At 46.9% G+C, this 16,794-nt stretch overlaps 1 protein-coding gene across 2 annotated transcripts in view; it reads right to left on the bottom strand.

The window, feature by feature from the left end:
• Positions 1 to 16,794, bottom strand: part of col5a1 (procollagen, type V, alpha 1) — a 159,449-nt gene that overhangs the window by 51,282 nt on the left and 91,373 nt on the right. For both annotated transcript variants that reach the window (XM_042302499.1, XM_042302500.1), the window contains exons 22-28: positions 15,529 to 15,582; positions 14,807 to 14,851; positions 14,644 to 14,697; positions 12,037 to 12,081; positions 11,328 to 11,381; positions 10,101 to 10,145; positions 9,650 to 9,703 (exon numbers count right to left, since the gene is read on the bottom strand). In XM_042302499.1, coding sequence (XP_042158433.1) covers positions 9,650 to 9,703; positions 10,101 to 10,145; positions 11,328 to 11,381; positions 12,037 to 12,081; positions 14,644 to 14,697; positions 14,807 to 14,851; positions 15,529 to 15,582 — 351 coding nt within the window. The remainder of the gene's footprint in view (positions 1 to 9,649; positions 9,704 to 10,100; positions 10,146 to 11,327; positions 11,382 to 12,036; positions 12,082 to 14,643; positions 14,698 to 14,806; positions 14,852 to 15,528; positions 15,583 to 16,794) is intronic.

Raw genomic sequence — 16,794 nt, 5'->3', positions numbered from 1 at the left:
GCATTGAGAGAAAGGTGGAGGGTGTTTAAAGAGGAGCATTGAGAGAAAGGTGGAGGGTGTTTGAAGAGGAGCATTGAGAGAAAGGTGGAGGGTGTTTGAAGAGGAGCATTGAGAGAAAGGTGGAGGGTGTTTGAAGAGGAGCATTGAGAGAAAGGTAGAGGGTGTTTAAAGAGGAGCATTGAGAGAAAGGTGGAGGGTGTTTGAAGAGGGGCATTGAGAGAAAGGTGGAGGGTGTTTGAAGAGGAGCATTGAGAGAAAGGTAGAGGGTGTTTGAAGAGGAGCATTGAGAGAAAGGTGGAGGGTGTTTGAAGAGGAGCATTGAGAGAAAGGTAGAGGGTGTTTGAAGAGGAGCATTGAGAGAAAGGTAGAGGGTGTTTGAAGAGGGGCATTGAGAGAAAGGTAGAGGGTGTTTGAAGAGGAGCATTGAGAGAAAGGTAGAGGGTGTTTGAAGAGGGGCATTGAGAGAAAGGTAGAGGGTGTTTGAAGAGGAGCATTGAGAGAAAGGTAGAGGGTGTTTGAAGAGGAGCATTGAGAGAAAGGTGGAGGGTGTTTGAAGAGGGGCATTGAGAGAAAGGTGGAGGGTGTTTGAAGAGGAGCATTGAGAGAAAGGTGGAGGGTGTTTGAAGAGGAGCATTGAGAGAAAGGTGGAGGGTGTTTGAAGAGGAGCATTGAGAGAAAGGTGGAGGGTGTTTGAAGAGGAGCATTGAGAGAAAGGTGGAGGGTGTTTGAAGAGGAGCATTGAGAGAAAGGTAGGGGGTGTTTGAAGAGGAGCATTGAGAGAAAGGTGGAGGGTGTTTGAAGAGGAGCATTGAGAGAAAGGTAGAGGGTGTTTGAAGAGGAGCATTGAGAGAAAGGTGGAGGGTGTTTGAAGAGGAGCATTGAGAGAAAGGTGGAGGGTGTTTGAAGAGGAGCATTGAGAGAAAGGTGGAGGGTGTTTGAAGAGGAGCATTGAGAGAAAGGTGGAGGGTGTTTGAAGAGGGGCATTGAGAGAAAGGTGGAGGGTGTTTGAAGAGGAGCATTGAGAGAAAGGTGGAGGGTGTTTGAAGAGGGGCATTGAGAGAAAGGTGGAGGGTGTTTGAAGAGGAGCATTGAGAGAAAGGTGGAGGGTGTTTGAAGAGGAGCATTGAGAGAAAGGTAGAGGGTGTTTGAAGAGGAGCATTGAGAGAAAGGTGGAGGGTGTTTGAAGAGGAGCATTGAGAGAAAGGTGGAGGGTGTTTGAAGAGGAGCATTGAGAGAAAGGTGGAGGGTGTTTGAAGAGGAGCATTGAGAGAAAGGTGGAGGGTGTTTGAAGAGGAGCATTGAGAGAAAGGTGGAGGGTGTTTGAAGAGGAGCATTGAGAGAAAGGTGGAGGGTGTTTGAAGAGGAGCATTGAGAGAAAGGTGGAGGGTGTTTGAAGAGGGGCATTGAGAGAAAGGTGGAGGGTGTTTGAAGAGGGGCATTGAGAGAAAGGTAGAGGGTGTTTGAAGAGGGGCATTGAGAGAAAGGTGGAGGGTGTTTGAAGAGGGGCATTGAGAGAAAGGTAGAGGGTGTTTGAAGAGGGGCATTGAGAGAAAGGTGGAGGGTGTTTGAAGAGGGGCATTGAGAGAAAGGTGGAGGGTGTTTGAAGAGGGGCATTGAGAGAAAGGTAGAGGGTGTTTGAAGAGGGGCATTGAGAGAAAGGTAGAGGGTGTTTGAAGAGGGGCATTGAGAGAAAGGTAGAGGGTGTTTGAAGAGGAGCATTGAGAGAAAGGTGGAGGGTGTTTGAAGAGGAGCATTGAGAGAAAGGTAGAGGGTGTTTGAAGAGGAGCATTGAGAGAAAGGTGGAGGGTGTTTGAAGAGGGGCATTGAGAGAAAGGTAGAGGGTGTTTGAAGAGGGGCATTGAGAGAAAGGTAGAGGGTGTTTGAAGAGGGGCATTGAGAGAAAGGTAGAGGGTGTTTGAAGAGGAGCATTGAGAGAAAGGTGGAGGGTGTTTGAAGAGGAGCATTGAGAGAAAGGTGGAGGGTGTTTGAAGAGGAGCATTGAGAGAAAGGTGGAGGGTGTTTGAAGAGGAGCATTGAGAGAAAGGTGGAGGGTGTTTGAAGAGGAGCATTGAGAGAAAGGTAGGGGTGTTTGAAGAGGAGCATTGAGAGAAAGGTGGAGGGTGTTTGAAGAGGAGCATTGAGAGAAAGGTGGAGGGTGTTTGAAGAGGAGCATTGAGAGAAAGGTGGAGGGTGTTTGAAGAGGAGCATTGAGAGAAAGGTAGGGGGTGTTTGAAGAGGAGCATTGAGAGAAAGGTGGAGGGTGTTTGAAGAGGAGCATTGAGAGAAAGGTAGGGGGTGTTTGAAGAGGAGCATTGAGAGAAAGGTGGAGGGTGTTTGAAGAGGAGCATTGAGAGAAAGGTGGAGGGTGTTTGAAGAGGAGCATTGAGAGAAAGGTGGAGGGTGTTTGAAGAGGAGCATTGAGAGAAAGGTGGAGGGTGTTTAAAGAGGAGCATTGAGAGAAAGGTGGAGGGTGTTTGAAGAGGAGCATTGAGAGAAAGGTGGAGGGTGTTTGAAGAGGAGCATTGAGAGAAAGGTGGAGGGTGTTTGAAGAGGAGCATTGAGAGAAAGGTAGGGGGTGTTTGAAGAGGAGCATTGAGAGAAAGGTGGAGGGTGTTTGAAGAGGAGCATTGAGAGAAAGGTGGAGGGTGTTTGAAGAGGAGCATTGAGAGAAAGGTGGAGGGTGTTTGAAGAGGAGCATTGAGAGAAAGGTGGAGGGTGTTTGAAGAGGAGCATTGAGAGAAAGGTGGAGGGTGTTTGAAGAGGAGCATTGAGAGAAAGGTGGAGGGTGTTTGAAGAGGAGCATTGAGAGAAAGGTGGAGGGTGTTTGAAGAGGAGCATTGAGAGAAAGGTGGAGGGTGTTTGAAGAGGAGCATTGAGAGAAAGGTGGAGGGTGTTTGAAGAGGAGCATTGAGAGAAAGGTAGAGGGTGTTTGAAGAGGAGCATTGAGAGAAAGGTGGAGGGTGTTTGAAGAGGAGCATTGAGAGAAAGGTAGAGGGTGTTTGAAGAGGAGCATTGAGAGAAAGGTGGAGGGTGTTTGAAGAGGAGCATTGAGAGAAAGGTGGAGGGTGTTTAAAGAGGAGCATTGAGAGAAAGGTGGAGGGTGTTTGAAGAGGAGCATTGAGAGAAAGGTGGAGGGTGTTTGAAGAGGAGCATTGAGAGAAAGGTGGAGGGTGTTTGAAGAGGAGCATTGAGAGAAAGGTGGAGGGTGTTTGAAGAGGAGCATTGAGAGAAAGGTGGAGGGTGTTTGAAGAGGAGCATTGAGAGAAAGGTGGAGGGTGTTTGAAGAGGAGCATTGAGAGAAAGGTGGAGGGTGTTTGAAGAGGAGCATTGAGAGAAAGGTAGGGGTGTTTGAAGAGGAGCATTGAGAGAAAGGTGGAGGGTGTTTGAAGAGGAGCATTGAGAGAAAGGTGGAGGGTGTTTGAAGAGGAGCATTGAGAGAAAGGTAGAGGGTGTTTGAAGAGGAGCATTGAGAGAAAGGTGGAGGGTGTTTGAAGAGGAGCATTGAGAGAAAGGTGGAGGGTGTTTGAAGAGGAGCATTGAGAGAAAGGTGGAGGGTGTTTGAAGAGGAGCATTGAGAGAAAGGTGGAGGGTGTTTGAAGAGGAGCATTGAGAGAAAGGTGGAGGGTGTTTGAAGAGGGGCATTGAGAGAAAGGTGGAGGGTGTTTGAAGAGGAGCATTGAGAGAAAGGTGGAGGGTGTTTGAAGAGGAGCATTGAGAGAAAGGTGGAGGGTGTTTGAAGAGGAGCATTGAGAGAAAGGTAGAGGGTGTTTGAAGAGGAGCATTGAGAGAAAGGTGGAGGGTGTTTGAAGAGGAGCATTGAGAGAAAGGTGGAGGGTGTTTGAAGAGGAGCATTGAGAGAAAGGTGGAGGGTGTTTGAAGAGGGGCATTGAGAGAAAGGTGGAGGGTGTTTGAAGAGGAGCATTGAGAGAAAGGTAGAGGGTGTTTGAAGAGGAGCATTGAGAGAAAGGTGGAGGGTGTTTGAAGAGGGGCATTGAGAGAAAGGTGGAGGGTGTTTGAAGAGGAGCATTGAGAGAAAGGTGGAGGGTGTTTGAAGAGGAGCATTGAGAGAAAGGTGGAGGGTGTTTGAAGAGGAGCATTGAGAGAAAGGTAGGGGGTGTTTGAAGAGGAGCATTGAGAGAAAGGTGGAGGGTGTTTGAAGAGGAGCATTGAGAGAAAGGTAGGGGGTGTTTGAAGAGGAGCATTGAGAGAAAGGTAGGGGTGTTTAAAGAGGAGCATTGAGAGAAAGGTAGGGGGTGTTTAAAGAGGAGCATTGAGAGAAAGGTAGGGGGTGTTTGAAGAGGAGCATTGAGAGAAAGGTAGGGGGTGTTTGAAGAGGAGCATTGAGAGAAAGGTAGGGGGTGTTTGAAGAGGAGCATTGAGAGAAAGGTAGGGGGTGTTTGAAGAGGAGCATTGAGAGAAAGGTAGGGGGTGTTTGAAGAGGAGCATTGAGAGAAAGGTGGAGGGTGTTTGAAGAGGAGCATTGAGAGAAAGGTGGAGGGTGTTTGAAGAGGAGCATTGAGAGAAAGGTAGAGGGTGTTTGAAGAGGAGCATTGAGAGAAAGGTGGAGGGTGTTTGAAGAGGGGCATTGAGAGAAAGGTAGGGGTGTTTGAAGAGGAGCATTGAGAGAAAGGTAGGGGGTGTTTGAAGAGGAGCATTGAGAGAAAGGTGGAGGGTGTTTGAAGAGGAGCATTGAGAGAAAGGTGGAGGGTGTTTGAAGAGGGGCATTGAGAGAAAGGTAGGGGGTGTTTGAAGAGGAGCATTGAGAGAAAGGTGGAGGGTGTTTGAAGAGGAGCATTGAGAGAAAGGTGGAGGGTGTTTGAAGAGGAGCATTGAGAGAAAGGTGGAGGGTGTTTGAAGAGTGGCATTGAGAGAAAAGTAGGGGGTGTTTGAAGAGGAGCATTGAGAGAAAGGTGGAGGGTGTTTGAAGAGGAGCATTGAGAGAAAGGTGGAGGGTGTTTGAAGAGGAGCATTGAGAGAAAGGTAGGGGGTGTTTGAAGAGGAGCATTGAGAGAAAGGTGGAGGGTGTTTGAAGAGGAGCATTGAGAGAAAGGTGGAGGGTGTTTGAAGAGGAGCATTGAGAGAAAGGTGGAGGGTGTTTGAAGAGGAGCATTGAGAGAAAGGTGGAGGGTGTTTGAAGAGGAGCATTGAGAGAAAGGTGGAGGGTGTTTGAAGAGGAGCATTGAGAGAAAGGTGGAGGGTGTTTGAAGAGGAGCATTGAGAGAAAGGTAGGGGGTGTTTGAAGAGGAGCATTGAGAGAAAGGTAGGGGTGTTTGAAGAGGAGCATTGAGAGAAAGGTAGGGGGTGTTTGAAGAGGAGCATTGAGAGAAAGGTAGGGGGTGTTTGAAGAGGAGCATTGAGAGAAAGGTGGAGGGTGTTTGAAGAGGAGCATTGAGAGAAAGGTGGAGGGTGTTTGAAGAGGAGCATTGAGAGAAAGGTGGAGGGTGTTTGAAGAGGAGCATTGAGAGAAAGGTGGAGGGTGTTTGAAGAGGAGCATTGAGAGAAAGGTAGGGGTGTTTGAAGAGGAGCATTGAGAGAAAGGTGGAGGGTGTTTGAAGAGGAGCATTGAGAGAAAGGTGGAGGGTGTTTGAAGAGGAGCATTGAGAGAAAGGTGGAGGGTGTTTGAAGAGGAGCATTGAGAGAAAGGTGGAGGGTGTTTGAAGAGGAGCATTGAGAGAAAGGTAGAGGGTGTTTGAAGAGGAGCATTGAGAGAAAGGTAGGGGTGTTTGAAGAGGAGCATTGAGAGAAAGGTGGAGGGTGTTTGAAGAGGAGCATTGAGAGAAAGGTGGAGGGTGTTTGAAGAGGAGCATTGAGAGAAAGGTGGAGGGTGTTTGAAGAGGAGCATTGAGAGAAAGGTGGAGGGTGTTTGAAGAGGAGCATTGAGAGAAAGGTGGAGGGTGTTTGAAGAGGAGCATTGAGAGAAAGGTAGAGGGTGTTTGAAGAGGAGCATTGAGAGAAAGGTGGAGGGTGTTTGAAGAGGGGCATTGAGAGAAAGGTGGAGGGTGTTTGAAGAGGAGCATTGAGAGAAAGGTGGAGGGTGTTTGAAGAGGAGCATTGAGAGAAAGGTGGAGGGTGTTTGAAGAGGAGCATTGAGAGAAAGAGGAGCATTGAGAGAAAGGTGGAGGGTGTTTGAAGAGGAGCATTGAGAGAAAGGTGGAGGGTGTTTGAAGAGGAGCATTGAGAGAAAGGTGGAGGGTGTTTGAAGAGGAGCATTGAGAGAAAGGTAGAGGGTGTTTGAAGAGGAGCATTGAGAGAAAGGTGGAGGGTGTTTGAAGAGGAGCATTGAGAGAAAGGTGGGGGGTGTTTGAAGAGGAGCATTGAGAGAAAGGTGGAGGGTGTTTGAAGAGGGGCATTGAGAGAAAGGTGGAGGGTGTTTGAAGAGGAGCATTGAGAGAAAGGTGGAGGGTGTTTGAAGAGGAGCATTGAGAGAAAGGTGGAGGGTGTTTGAAGAGGGGCATTGAGAGAAAGGTGGAGGGTGTTTGAAGAGGAGCATTGAGAGAAAGGTGGAGGGTGTTTGAAGAGGAGCATTGAGAGAAAGGTGGAGGGTGTTTGAAGAGGAGCATTGAGAGAAAGGTGGAGGGTGTTTGAAGAGGAGCATTGAGAGAAAGGTAGAGGGTGTTTGAAGAGGAGCATTGAGAGAAAGGTAGAGGGTGTTTGAAGAGGAGCATTGAGAGAAAGGTAGAGGGTGTTTGAAGAGGAGCATTGAGAGAAAGGTGGAGGGTGTTTGAAGAGGAGCATTGAGAGAAAGGTGGAGGGTGTTTGAAGAGGAGCATTGAGAGAAAGGTGGAGGGTGTTTGAAGAGGAGCATTGAGAGAAAGGTGGAGGGTGTTTGAAGAGGAGCATTGAGAGAAAGGTGGGGGGTGTTTGAAGAGGAGCATTGAGAGAAAGGTGGAGGGTGTTTGAAGAGGAGCATTGAGAGAAAGGTGGAGGGTGTTTGAAGAGGAGCATTGAGAGAAAGGTGGAGGGTGTTTGAAGAGGAGCATTGAGAGAAAGGTGGAGGGTGTTTGAAGAGGAGCATTGAGAGAAAGGTAGAGGGTGTTTGAAGAGGAGCATTGAGAGAAAGGTAGAGGGGTGTTTGAAGAGGAGCATTGAGAGAAAGGTGGAGGGTGTTTGAAGAGGAGCATTGAGAGAAAGGTGGAGGGTGTTTGAAGAGGAGCATTGAGAGAAAGGTGGAGGGTGTTTGAAGAGGAGCATTGAGAGAAAGGTGGAGGGTGTTTGAAGAGGAGCATTGAGAGAAAGGTGGAGGGTGTTTGAAGAGGAGCATTGAGAGAAAGGTAGAGGGTGTTTGAAGAGGAGCATTGAGAGAAAGGTGGAGGGTGTTTGAAGAGGGGCATTGAGAGAAAGGTGGAGGGTGTTTGAAGAGGAGCATTGAGAGAAAGGTGGAGGGTGTTTGAAGAGGAGCATTGAGAGAAAGGTGGAGGGTGTTTGAAGAGGAGCATTGAGAGAAAGGTGGAGGGTGTTTGAAGAGGAGCATTGAGAGAAAGGTGGAGGGTGTTTGAAGAGGAGCATTGAGAGAAAGGTGGAGGGTGTTTGAAGAGGAGCATTGAGAGAAAGGTAGAGGGTGTTTGAAGAGGAGCATTGAGAGAAAGGTGGAGGGTGTTTGAAGAGGAGCATTGAGAGAAAGGTGGAGGGGTGTTTGAAGAGGAGCATTGAGAGAAAGGTGGAGGGTGTTTGAAGAGGGGCATTGAGAGAAAGGTGGAGGGTGTTTGAAGAGGAGCATTGAGAGAAAGGTGGAGGGTGTTTGAAGAGGAGCATTGAGAGAAAGGTGGAGGGTGTTTGAAGAGGGGCATTGAGAGAAAGGTGGAGGGTGTTTGAAGAGGAGCATTGAGAGAAAGGTGGAGGGTGTTTGAAGAGGAGCATTGAGAGAAAGGTGGAGGGTGTTTGAAGAGGAGCATTGAGAGAAAGGTGGAGGGTGTTTGAAGAGGAGCATTGAGAGAAAGGTAGAGGGTGTTTGAAGAGGAGCATTGAGAGAAAGGTAGAGGGTGTTTGAAGAGGAGCATTGAGAGAAAGGTAGAGGGTGTTTGAAGAGGAGCATTGAGAGAAAGGTGGAGGGTGTTTGAAGAGGAGCATTGAGAGAAAGGTGGAGGGTGTTTGAAGAGGAGCATTGAGAGAAAGGTGGAGGGTGTTTGAAGAGGAGCATTGAGAGAAAGGTAGAGGGTGTTTGAAGAGGAGCATTGAGAGAAAGGTAGGGGTGTTTGAAGAGGAGCATTGAGAGAAAGGTAGAGGGTGTTTGAAGAGGAGCATTGAGAGAAAGGTGGAGGGTGTTTGAAGAGGAGCATTGAGAGAAAGGTGGAGGGTGTTTGAAGAGGAGCATTGAGAGAAAGGTGGAGGGTGTTTAAAGAGGAGCATTGAGAGAAAGGTGGAGGGTGTTTAAAGAGGAGCATTGAGAGAAAGGTGGAGGGTGTTTGAAGAGGAGCATTGAGAGAAAGGTGGAGGGTGTTTAAAGAGGAGCATTGAGAGAAAGGTGGAGGGTGTTTAAAGAGGAGCATTGAGAGAAAGGTGGAGGGTGTTTGAAGAGGAGCATTGAGAGAAAGGTGGAGGGTGTTTGAAGAGGAGCATTGAGAGAAAGGTAGAGGGTGTTTGAAGAGGAGCATTGAGAGAAAGGTGGAGGGTGTTTGAAGAGGAAAGGTGGAGGGTGTTTGAATTGAGAGAAAGGTGGAGGGTGTTTGAAGAGGAGCATTGAGAGAAAGGTGGAGGGTGTTTGAAGAGGAGCATTGAGAGAAAGGTGGAGGGTGTTTGAAGAGGAGCATTGAGAGAAAGGTGGAGGGTGTTTGAAGAGGAGCATTGAGAGAAAGGTGGAGGGTGTTTAAAGAGGAGCATTGAGAGAAAGGTGGAGGGTGTTTGAAGAGGAGCATTGAGAGAAAGGTGGAGGGTGTTTGAAGAGGAGCATTGAGAGAAAGGTGGAGGGTGTTTGAAGAGGAGCATTGAGAGAAAGGTGGAGGGTGTTTGAAGAGGAGCATTGAGAGAAAGGTGGAGGGTGTTTGAAGAGGAGCATTGAGAGAAAGGTGGAGGGTGTTTGAAAGGCATTGAGAGAAAGGTGGAGGGTGTTTGAAGAGGAGCATTGAGAGAAAGGTGGAGGGTGTTTGAAGAGGAGCATTGAGAGAAAGGTAGGGGGTGTTTGAAGAGGAGCATTGAGAGAAAGGTAGGGGGTGTTTGATTGAGAGGAAGATATACACACGCATGTACGCACACAAACACAGAAACTCTCACTTGCCAGAGCTGGCAACAAAGACAGTAACAGTCAGTGTTTGCTCATTACCCATAATTCCACAATAACTTCATGCCATAAGGGCGGGGGCAGACAGACAGTAGGGGATCAATACCATCGACCAGTTTAAGTAAAGGTCACCTCCCATTGGACCAGAGGACTTAGGATCAACTCCGCACTGGCCAAAATCATCAGCCAATGACAAATAGCTTACTGTTTTTTTCTCTGAGGACCCTTTTGCCCATTTTTCAAAGTCAAACTGGGTTTTATTGTACCCTTCATCATAAGCCTATCAAAGGCACACTAAATCCCTGACAGATTGAGCTCGGAGATGATGGAATACATTTCCGTATACTGTGTTAGATATAAATGTGTTCTGAGACGTACGTCCAGATATGGTTGACGGTATTTGACAAAAACTTGAACAAAAGATAAATGTCTCACCCTGTCACCCTTGATTCCCATATCTCCCTTGAAGCCAGGGAATCCATCTTCTCCCTGAGTGAAAGAAAGAAAGGAAGGGGAGAAAGAAAAGGTGTTGACAATGTGGTAATTCATTTTGGAGAGCAGTGAAAAGCCATATCCGCCCTCACAAAGGCATTCACAAACACATATACACACATCACACACACACATAAACACACAGCTGTAACATTGCTTTTGGCTGTTCATGTTGCCATAGAAACTCTAGATCTTATTTTTCCCAAATAGTAGTAGGCTAGCCTGATATTTATGGGCAACGTTGACAACGTATATTATCATCATCATCACAATCATCTTCATCCGTATTATCAACATCATCGTCATCACTATCTTCATCATCACCACATATGGCCGACACATTTTATATGACCACTGACAATAGGGAGAGATCAGACACACACTAATGTCTTACCTTTTCACCCTTTCCTCCTTTCAGGCCTCGTACACCGTCGGCTCCCTGGTAGAAAGAGACAAAGAGAGAGAGAGAGACAAAGAGAGAGAGAGAGACAGAGAGAGAGAGAGAGTAAGAGAGAGAGAAAGAAAGAGAGAGAAAGAAAGAGACAGGTTAGTGAACATGTCTGTCTGGAGCACACCACAATATATCATCAACCAGACACTACCAACTGGGGCTTCATTAGTATCAACACTCTGAACTGGAGCTGAAAGCTAAAAAATATTAACACACTTTCAACTAAGGCTGAATGATAACCAAGTTTGCAGATCTCACGCTCTATAAATAAAGTGAATATGATCTCTCTATAGGAGCTCTAAGCTATTATACTGTGGTGGAATACTATAGTATAGAAGCAGAATTGATGGTGACCTGTGGTACACTGACTGTACTTTCATTAAACCAGCATCAGTCACAGAGTCTATTCTCTCTAAAACACAGACTATCAGAGGGGAAGAGTTTTAGAGAGCACACACCAAGAGCCATGAACCAGAATCATGCACCAGCGTGACACAAACAGTCAGTGGGTGGTGTAATTATTTGGCCCCTTAACCCCTCTCTGCAAGGGCCATTTGATGTGAGTCCTCTAGCCTTCATGTTTCTCTGCTCTAAATGAGCTAGTCATTAGTGAGGATCAAGAGGCAGTGTGATCACTCCCAGGGTCGTAGAGAGTAGCTGAGGCTACACCCACCAGCCCAGAGCCTCTCAACTGAGTTATGAGCTTTACATAGATTAACATCAACACTTAATAAACAGACTCCAACTACTCCGTCTTGGTTTAGCCACGCATCGTGTGTATATATTAGCCTAATTAAGTACTTCTGGTAACATAATGTAATTAGGGGAAACCAGGTTTACAATTTACTATAATATTGACTATCTATCTGCATGTCACAGATGGGTTTTGTTCAGCCAAAATCCTACTTGTTGAAAAAATAGGTCTGGTCCAGTATGAAACATCATAATTGCAAACTAGACCCATTTCACTGCATACAAAGTGCAATTTCAGTCCCATGTTCTACATTGGCATTTAAAAAAAGACAGTGGGCCCGAGGATTAGACTGTTTAACCTAATGACAGACCAGACCAATGTGAGAGTTACACTGATACCATGTGACTTTCAGGAAAGGAAGTGTATTAGGAGTGAATTAGGCCTGTCGGCAGATGAGACTGGGGCGTAAAACTCACCTTCACGCCTCGGGGCCCGGGATAACCGATTGGGCCTTGGGGGCCTGCGGGACCCTGGAGGAAGATAAATGCGTGGAGAGATGCTTGTAACAGAGAGCCATTTATATTAATAGAAATTAAATCGGCAAATACGTCTGAAGGAGAGAGAGAAATACAGTGAGTGAGAAAGAGTGAGGGAAGAAGAGAGAGAGATACAGAGAGAGAGAGAGAGAGAGATACAGAGAGAGATACAGAGAGAGATACAGAGAGAGAGAGAGATACAGAGAGAGAGAGAGACAGAGAGAGATACAGAGAGAGATACAGAGAGAGATACAGAGAGATACAGAGAGAGATACAGAGAGAGATACAGAGAGAGATACAGAGAGAGAGATACAGAGAGAGAGAGAGTGAGAGAGAGAGATACAGAGAGATATACAGAGAGAGATACAGAGAGAGAGATACAGAGAGAGAGTGAGAGAGAGAGATACAGAGAGCGATACAGAGAGAGATACAGAGAGAGAGATACAGAGAGAGAGAGTGAGAGAGAGAGATACAGAGAGAGAGAGAGAGATACAGAGAGAGAGAGAGAGAGAGAGAGATACAGAGAGAGATACAGAGAGAGAGAGTGAGAGAGAGAGAACAAAGAGCAAGACCTAAAGTCAAAGTCAAAAGGATCCTGATAAACAGATCCTGATAAAAACATAATACCCATAAAGAGAGAGAAACTTACCAAATGTCCTTTCTCTCCGTTGGGTCCTTCCTTGCCAGGGTGACCCTGTGAATTATTAACAGCAACATTAATGGTGGTCCTGGGATAATTAGCACTAGATCATAAATACTACACCACTCTCCCTATTACATAGGGATTATTAAGCTGTAAAACCATCCCAGGATGTAGGATAGTGAAAAAGGCCATTTGGAATAAAAGCCTTCAGAGTTCAATCTCATTTGGGATTTCTCCTTAATGCCCAGCGTTATACAAGCACTATGGTCTACTGTAGAACCTCTTAAAGAGAAGGGCTTTCCATCTCAATACTCCTGGAAGAACAGGCACACACGCAGGCGCACACAGACACACACACAAATACACACAAACTACTTAGAATGTCGAGTAAAAAAGGATTGAGGTAAGTTGATTGTGCTCCGCTGAGATAAGAGAGCTGTGCAATGTCCACTGATAGGGTTTCAGAAAGGGGAGAGAAAGAGAGGGAGGTATGGATGGATGGAGGGATAGATGGACACTCAAAAAATAGTCGACAGGAGAAAGAGGGGAAGAGAGCTGCATAACCATCCAATGACAGGCTTTCAGAGAAGAGGGAGAGAGAGAGGGGGGAAGAGAGCTGCATAACCATCCAATGACAGGCTTTCAGAGAAGAGGGAGAGAGAGAGGGGAAGAGAGCTGCATAACCATCCAATGACAGGCTTTCAGAGAAGAGGAGAGAGAGAGGGGAAGAGAGCTGCATAACCATCCAATGACAGGCTTTCAGAGAAGAGGGAGAGAGAGAGGGGAAGAGAGCTGCATAACCATCCAATGACAGGCTTTCAGAGAAGAGGGAGAGAGAGAGGTGAAGAGAGCTGCATAACCATCCAATGACAGGCTTTCAGAGAAGAGGGAGAGAGAGAGGTGAAGAGAGCTGCATAACCATCCAATGACAGGCTTTCAGAGAAGAGGGAGAGAGAGAGGGGTGAAGAGAGCTGCATAACCATCCAATGACAGGCTTTCAGAGAAGAGGGAGAGAGAGGGGTGAAGAGAGCTGCATAAGCATCCAATGACAGGCTTTCAGAGAAGAGGGAGAGAGAGGGGGGAAGAGAGCTGCATAACCATCCAATGACAGGCTTTCAGAGAAGAGGGAGAGAGAGAGGGGTGAGGAGAGCTGCATAACCATCCAATGACAGGCTTTCAGAGAAGAGGGAGAGAGAGAGGGGAAGAGAGCTGCATAACCATCCAATGACAGGCCTTCAGAGAAGAGGGAGAGAGAGAGGGGGAAGAGAGCTGCATAACCATCCAATGACAGGCTTTCAGAGAAGAGAGAGAGAGAGAGGGGTGAAGAGAGCTGCATAACCATCCAATGACAGGCTTTCAGAGAAGAGGGAGAGAGAGAGGGGGGAAGAGAGCTGCATAACCATCCAATGACAGGCTTTCAGAGAAGAGGGAGAGAGAGAGGTGAAGAGAGCTGCATAACCATCCAATGACAGGCTTTCAGAGAAGAGGGAGAGAGAGAGGGGTGAAGAGAGCTGCATAACCATCCAATGACAGGCTTTCAGAGAAGAGGGAGAGAGAGAGGTGAAGAGAGCTGCATAACCATCCAATGACAGGCTTTCAGAGAAGAGGGAGAGAGAGAGAGGGGAAGAGAGCTGCATAACCATCCAATGACAGGCTTTCAGAGAAGAGGAGAGAGAGAGGTGAAGAGAGCTGCTTAACCATCCAATGACAGGCTTTCAGAGAAGAGGAGAGAGAGAGAGGTGAAGAGAGCTGCTTAACCATCCAATGACAGGCTTTCAGAGAAGAGGGAGAGAGAGAGAGGTGAAGAGAGCTGCATAACCATCCAATGACAGGCTTTCAGAGAAGAGGGAGAGAGAGAGGGGGAAGAGAGCTGCATAACCATCCAATGACAGGCTTTCAGAGAAGAGGGAGAGAGAGAGGTGAAGAGAGCTGCATAACCATCCAATGACAGGCTTTCAGAGAAGAGGGAGAGAGAGGGGTGAAGAGAGCTGCATAACCATCCAATGACAGGCTTTCAGAGAAGAGGGAGAGAGAGAGGGGTGAGGAGAGCTGCATAACCATCCAATGACAGGCTTTCAGAGAAGAGGGAGAGAGAGAGGTGAAGAGAGCTGCATAACCATCCAATGACAGGCTTTCAGAGAAGAGGGAGAGAGAGGGGTGAAGAGAGCTGCATAACCATCCAATGACAGGCTTTCAGAGAAGAGGGAGAGAGAGAGGGGTGAAGAGAGCTGCATAACCATCCAATGACAGGCTTTCAGAGAAGAGGGAGAGAGAGAGGGGAAGAGAGCTGCTTAACCATCCAATGACAGGCTTTCAGAGAAGAGGGAGAGAGAGAGGTGTATGGAGACTAAGAGGCAGATACTAGAAGAAGAGAGAAGAAGGGAGATGAAAGGAGAGAGTGGTAATACCAGTGTGGTAATACCAGTGTGGTAATACCACTCACATGCATATCAAAGCCATTAGGCTCTCTCTCTCTTCCATTCTCTCTCTCTCTCTCTCACCCGCCACCTGCCATCTTCCAAGGCCCACCTGCCTATAGCACAGGTACTCTCTGGGAGAAGGTGGGGAGTGTGTATGATCGGGAGTGTGTTTCTTTGTTAGTACAACACTTACCGGGGGTCCGTCAGCACCTGGAATTCCTGGCAGTCCTGATTTTCCAGTAGGCCCCTGAGGAGTGAGGGGAAGATAGAGATAGACCAAAGACAACAGACTCACATCAACAACACTGCTCACATCACATCATGTAGGTATGTGTTTGAGTGGCCAGGGCCCGTACCTTCTCTCCTGGGGACCCAATGGCTCCCTGAGGACCTGGAAGTCCCTGTAAAGAGAGAGAGGAAGGACATTGTCAGTATAAATTAATTGGGGGATGAAACAGGAATGTCCAAGAGTGACAGACAATCCAACCAATGGACTAAGATCAACGTGTCATAGTGGGCATGACCAATGTTCCCTCTACGCTGCACGGCCACACACTTGCTCCAGGATAGTCACGCAGAAGAAATGTTATGCCGAGACGCAAGTGCACTATAGATTTTTTCTGTGATCGAATCAACATTCTATCAGCCCCTTTTCAATGCAACAATCCAAACCAAATGTAACTTTGCAAGATTGAGTCTGATTTTTTCGTAGGCAGAGCCAGAGTGCAACAGAGTAGAATTCTATTGGCTGGGTAGCCCACGAGCAGTCTTTCAATCACCTGAAAGTGAATGTGCTTTTCAGATCAGTTCAGATCAAAGCACAGAGCCGTGCGTGTGCACATTTACTGATATTCTTTGCTAGTTAGTGATTTATTAGCCGGGTTATAGATACGTATAGGTCAGCAATGGGGAGTTACTGCTTCCTACAAGAGCACAAAACCTGTAGGCTACATTTCAATCTGCCTTTAAAAAGTCAGTCAGGTAAAAAGCAGGCATTGGGCGTGACCATACAATGATCAACCAAATGAAGGCCACAATCTCATAACCTGCCCAAGAAGGATCGTAACATCACACTGACCTGAGCACCAGGGTTCCCTTGCTGTCCATTGGGACCAGGTTCTCCTTGTGGTCCCTATGAAGAGAAAACACCTTGGTTACATTCATCCACACTTACACAAGGACTGATAACATAGTGCATAGGACAGAGTGGATTGAAGCAGTATGAGATAGAAGACTAGAAACACAGTGTACTGAGGGGACTTTAGATTGAGTCAGTATCACTACATTATTACTTTGTAACACGCAGACAGGCTATAACTTAGTGTGTTTTTGTAGCCTTTTCTAGCTGGAGGGAACATAATACACACACAGACACACACACAGACACACACACTCACTTTCCTAATGAAAGAAACTGCTGAACCTCAAACGCAAATGCCTCGCTTCCCAGTTAATTGACAATCAATTATGTTCCCTGTTCGTAGCGGCTGGGAAAAGACTGTGGATCTTCCGTCTCTCTTTCTAATTGGAGCATTGTCAGTGGTGCCACTGTCTGCTCCAGCCAGGCATTCTCTCATTACGGACACACCACTCCAACAAAATGGAGCCGGAATAACTGAGACGCCATGGAGGACTGGGCCCTCACAGGACTCAATACACTCAGTCTAGTCTTCAGTAGAGGGCAAGAGAGCATTCAGAGTGTGGAAGTGTGTGAGTGTGGAAGTGGGTAAATGAGTCTTGAAACGACAGTAGTGTGCATTTGATGGGAAAATAGACTGGAATGAAGGGAAAGAAATGGTGTGATAGTGTTAGAGTAGGAGATGAAGGGGAAGAAATGGTGTGATAGTGTTAGAGTAGGAGATGAAGGGGAAGAAATGGTGTGATAGTGTTAGAGTAGGGGATGAAGGGGAAGAAATGGTGTGATAGTGTTAGAGTAGGAGATGAAGGGGAAGAAATGGTGTGATAGTGTTAGAGTAGGAGATGAAGGGGAAGAAATGGTGTGATAGTGTTAGAGTAGGGGATGAAGGGGAAGAAATGGTGTGATAGTGTTAGAGTAGGGGATGAAGGGGAAGAAATGGTGTGATAGTGTTAGAGTAGGAGATGAAGGGGAAGAAATGGTGTGATAGTGTTAGAGTAGGGGATGAAGGGGAAGAAATGGTGTGATAGTGTTAGAGTAGGAGATGAAGGGGAAGAAATGGTGTGATAGTGTTAGAGTAGGAGATGAAGGGGTAGAAATGGTGTGATAGTGTTAGAGTAGGAGATGAAGGGGAAGAAATGGTGTGATAGTGTTAGAGTAGGAGATGAAGGGGAAGAAATGGTGTGATAGTGTTAGAGTAGGGGATGA

Source organism: Oncorhynchus tshawytscha, linkage group LG20, assembly GCF_018296145.1.
Source record: "Oncorhynchus tshawytscha isolate Ot180627B linkage group LG20, Otsh_v2.0, whole genome shotgun sequence".
Lineage (NCBI taxonomy): Eukaryota > Metazoa > Chordata > Actinopteri > Salmoniformes > Salmonidae > Oncorhynchus > Oncorhynchus tshawytscha.
This window is presented reverse-complemented; position numbering and strand designations above follow the sequence as displayed.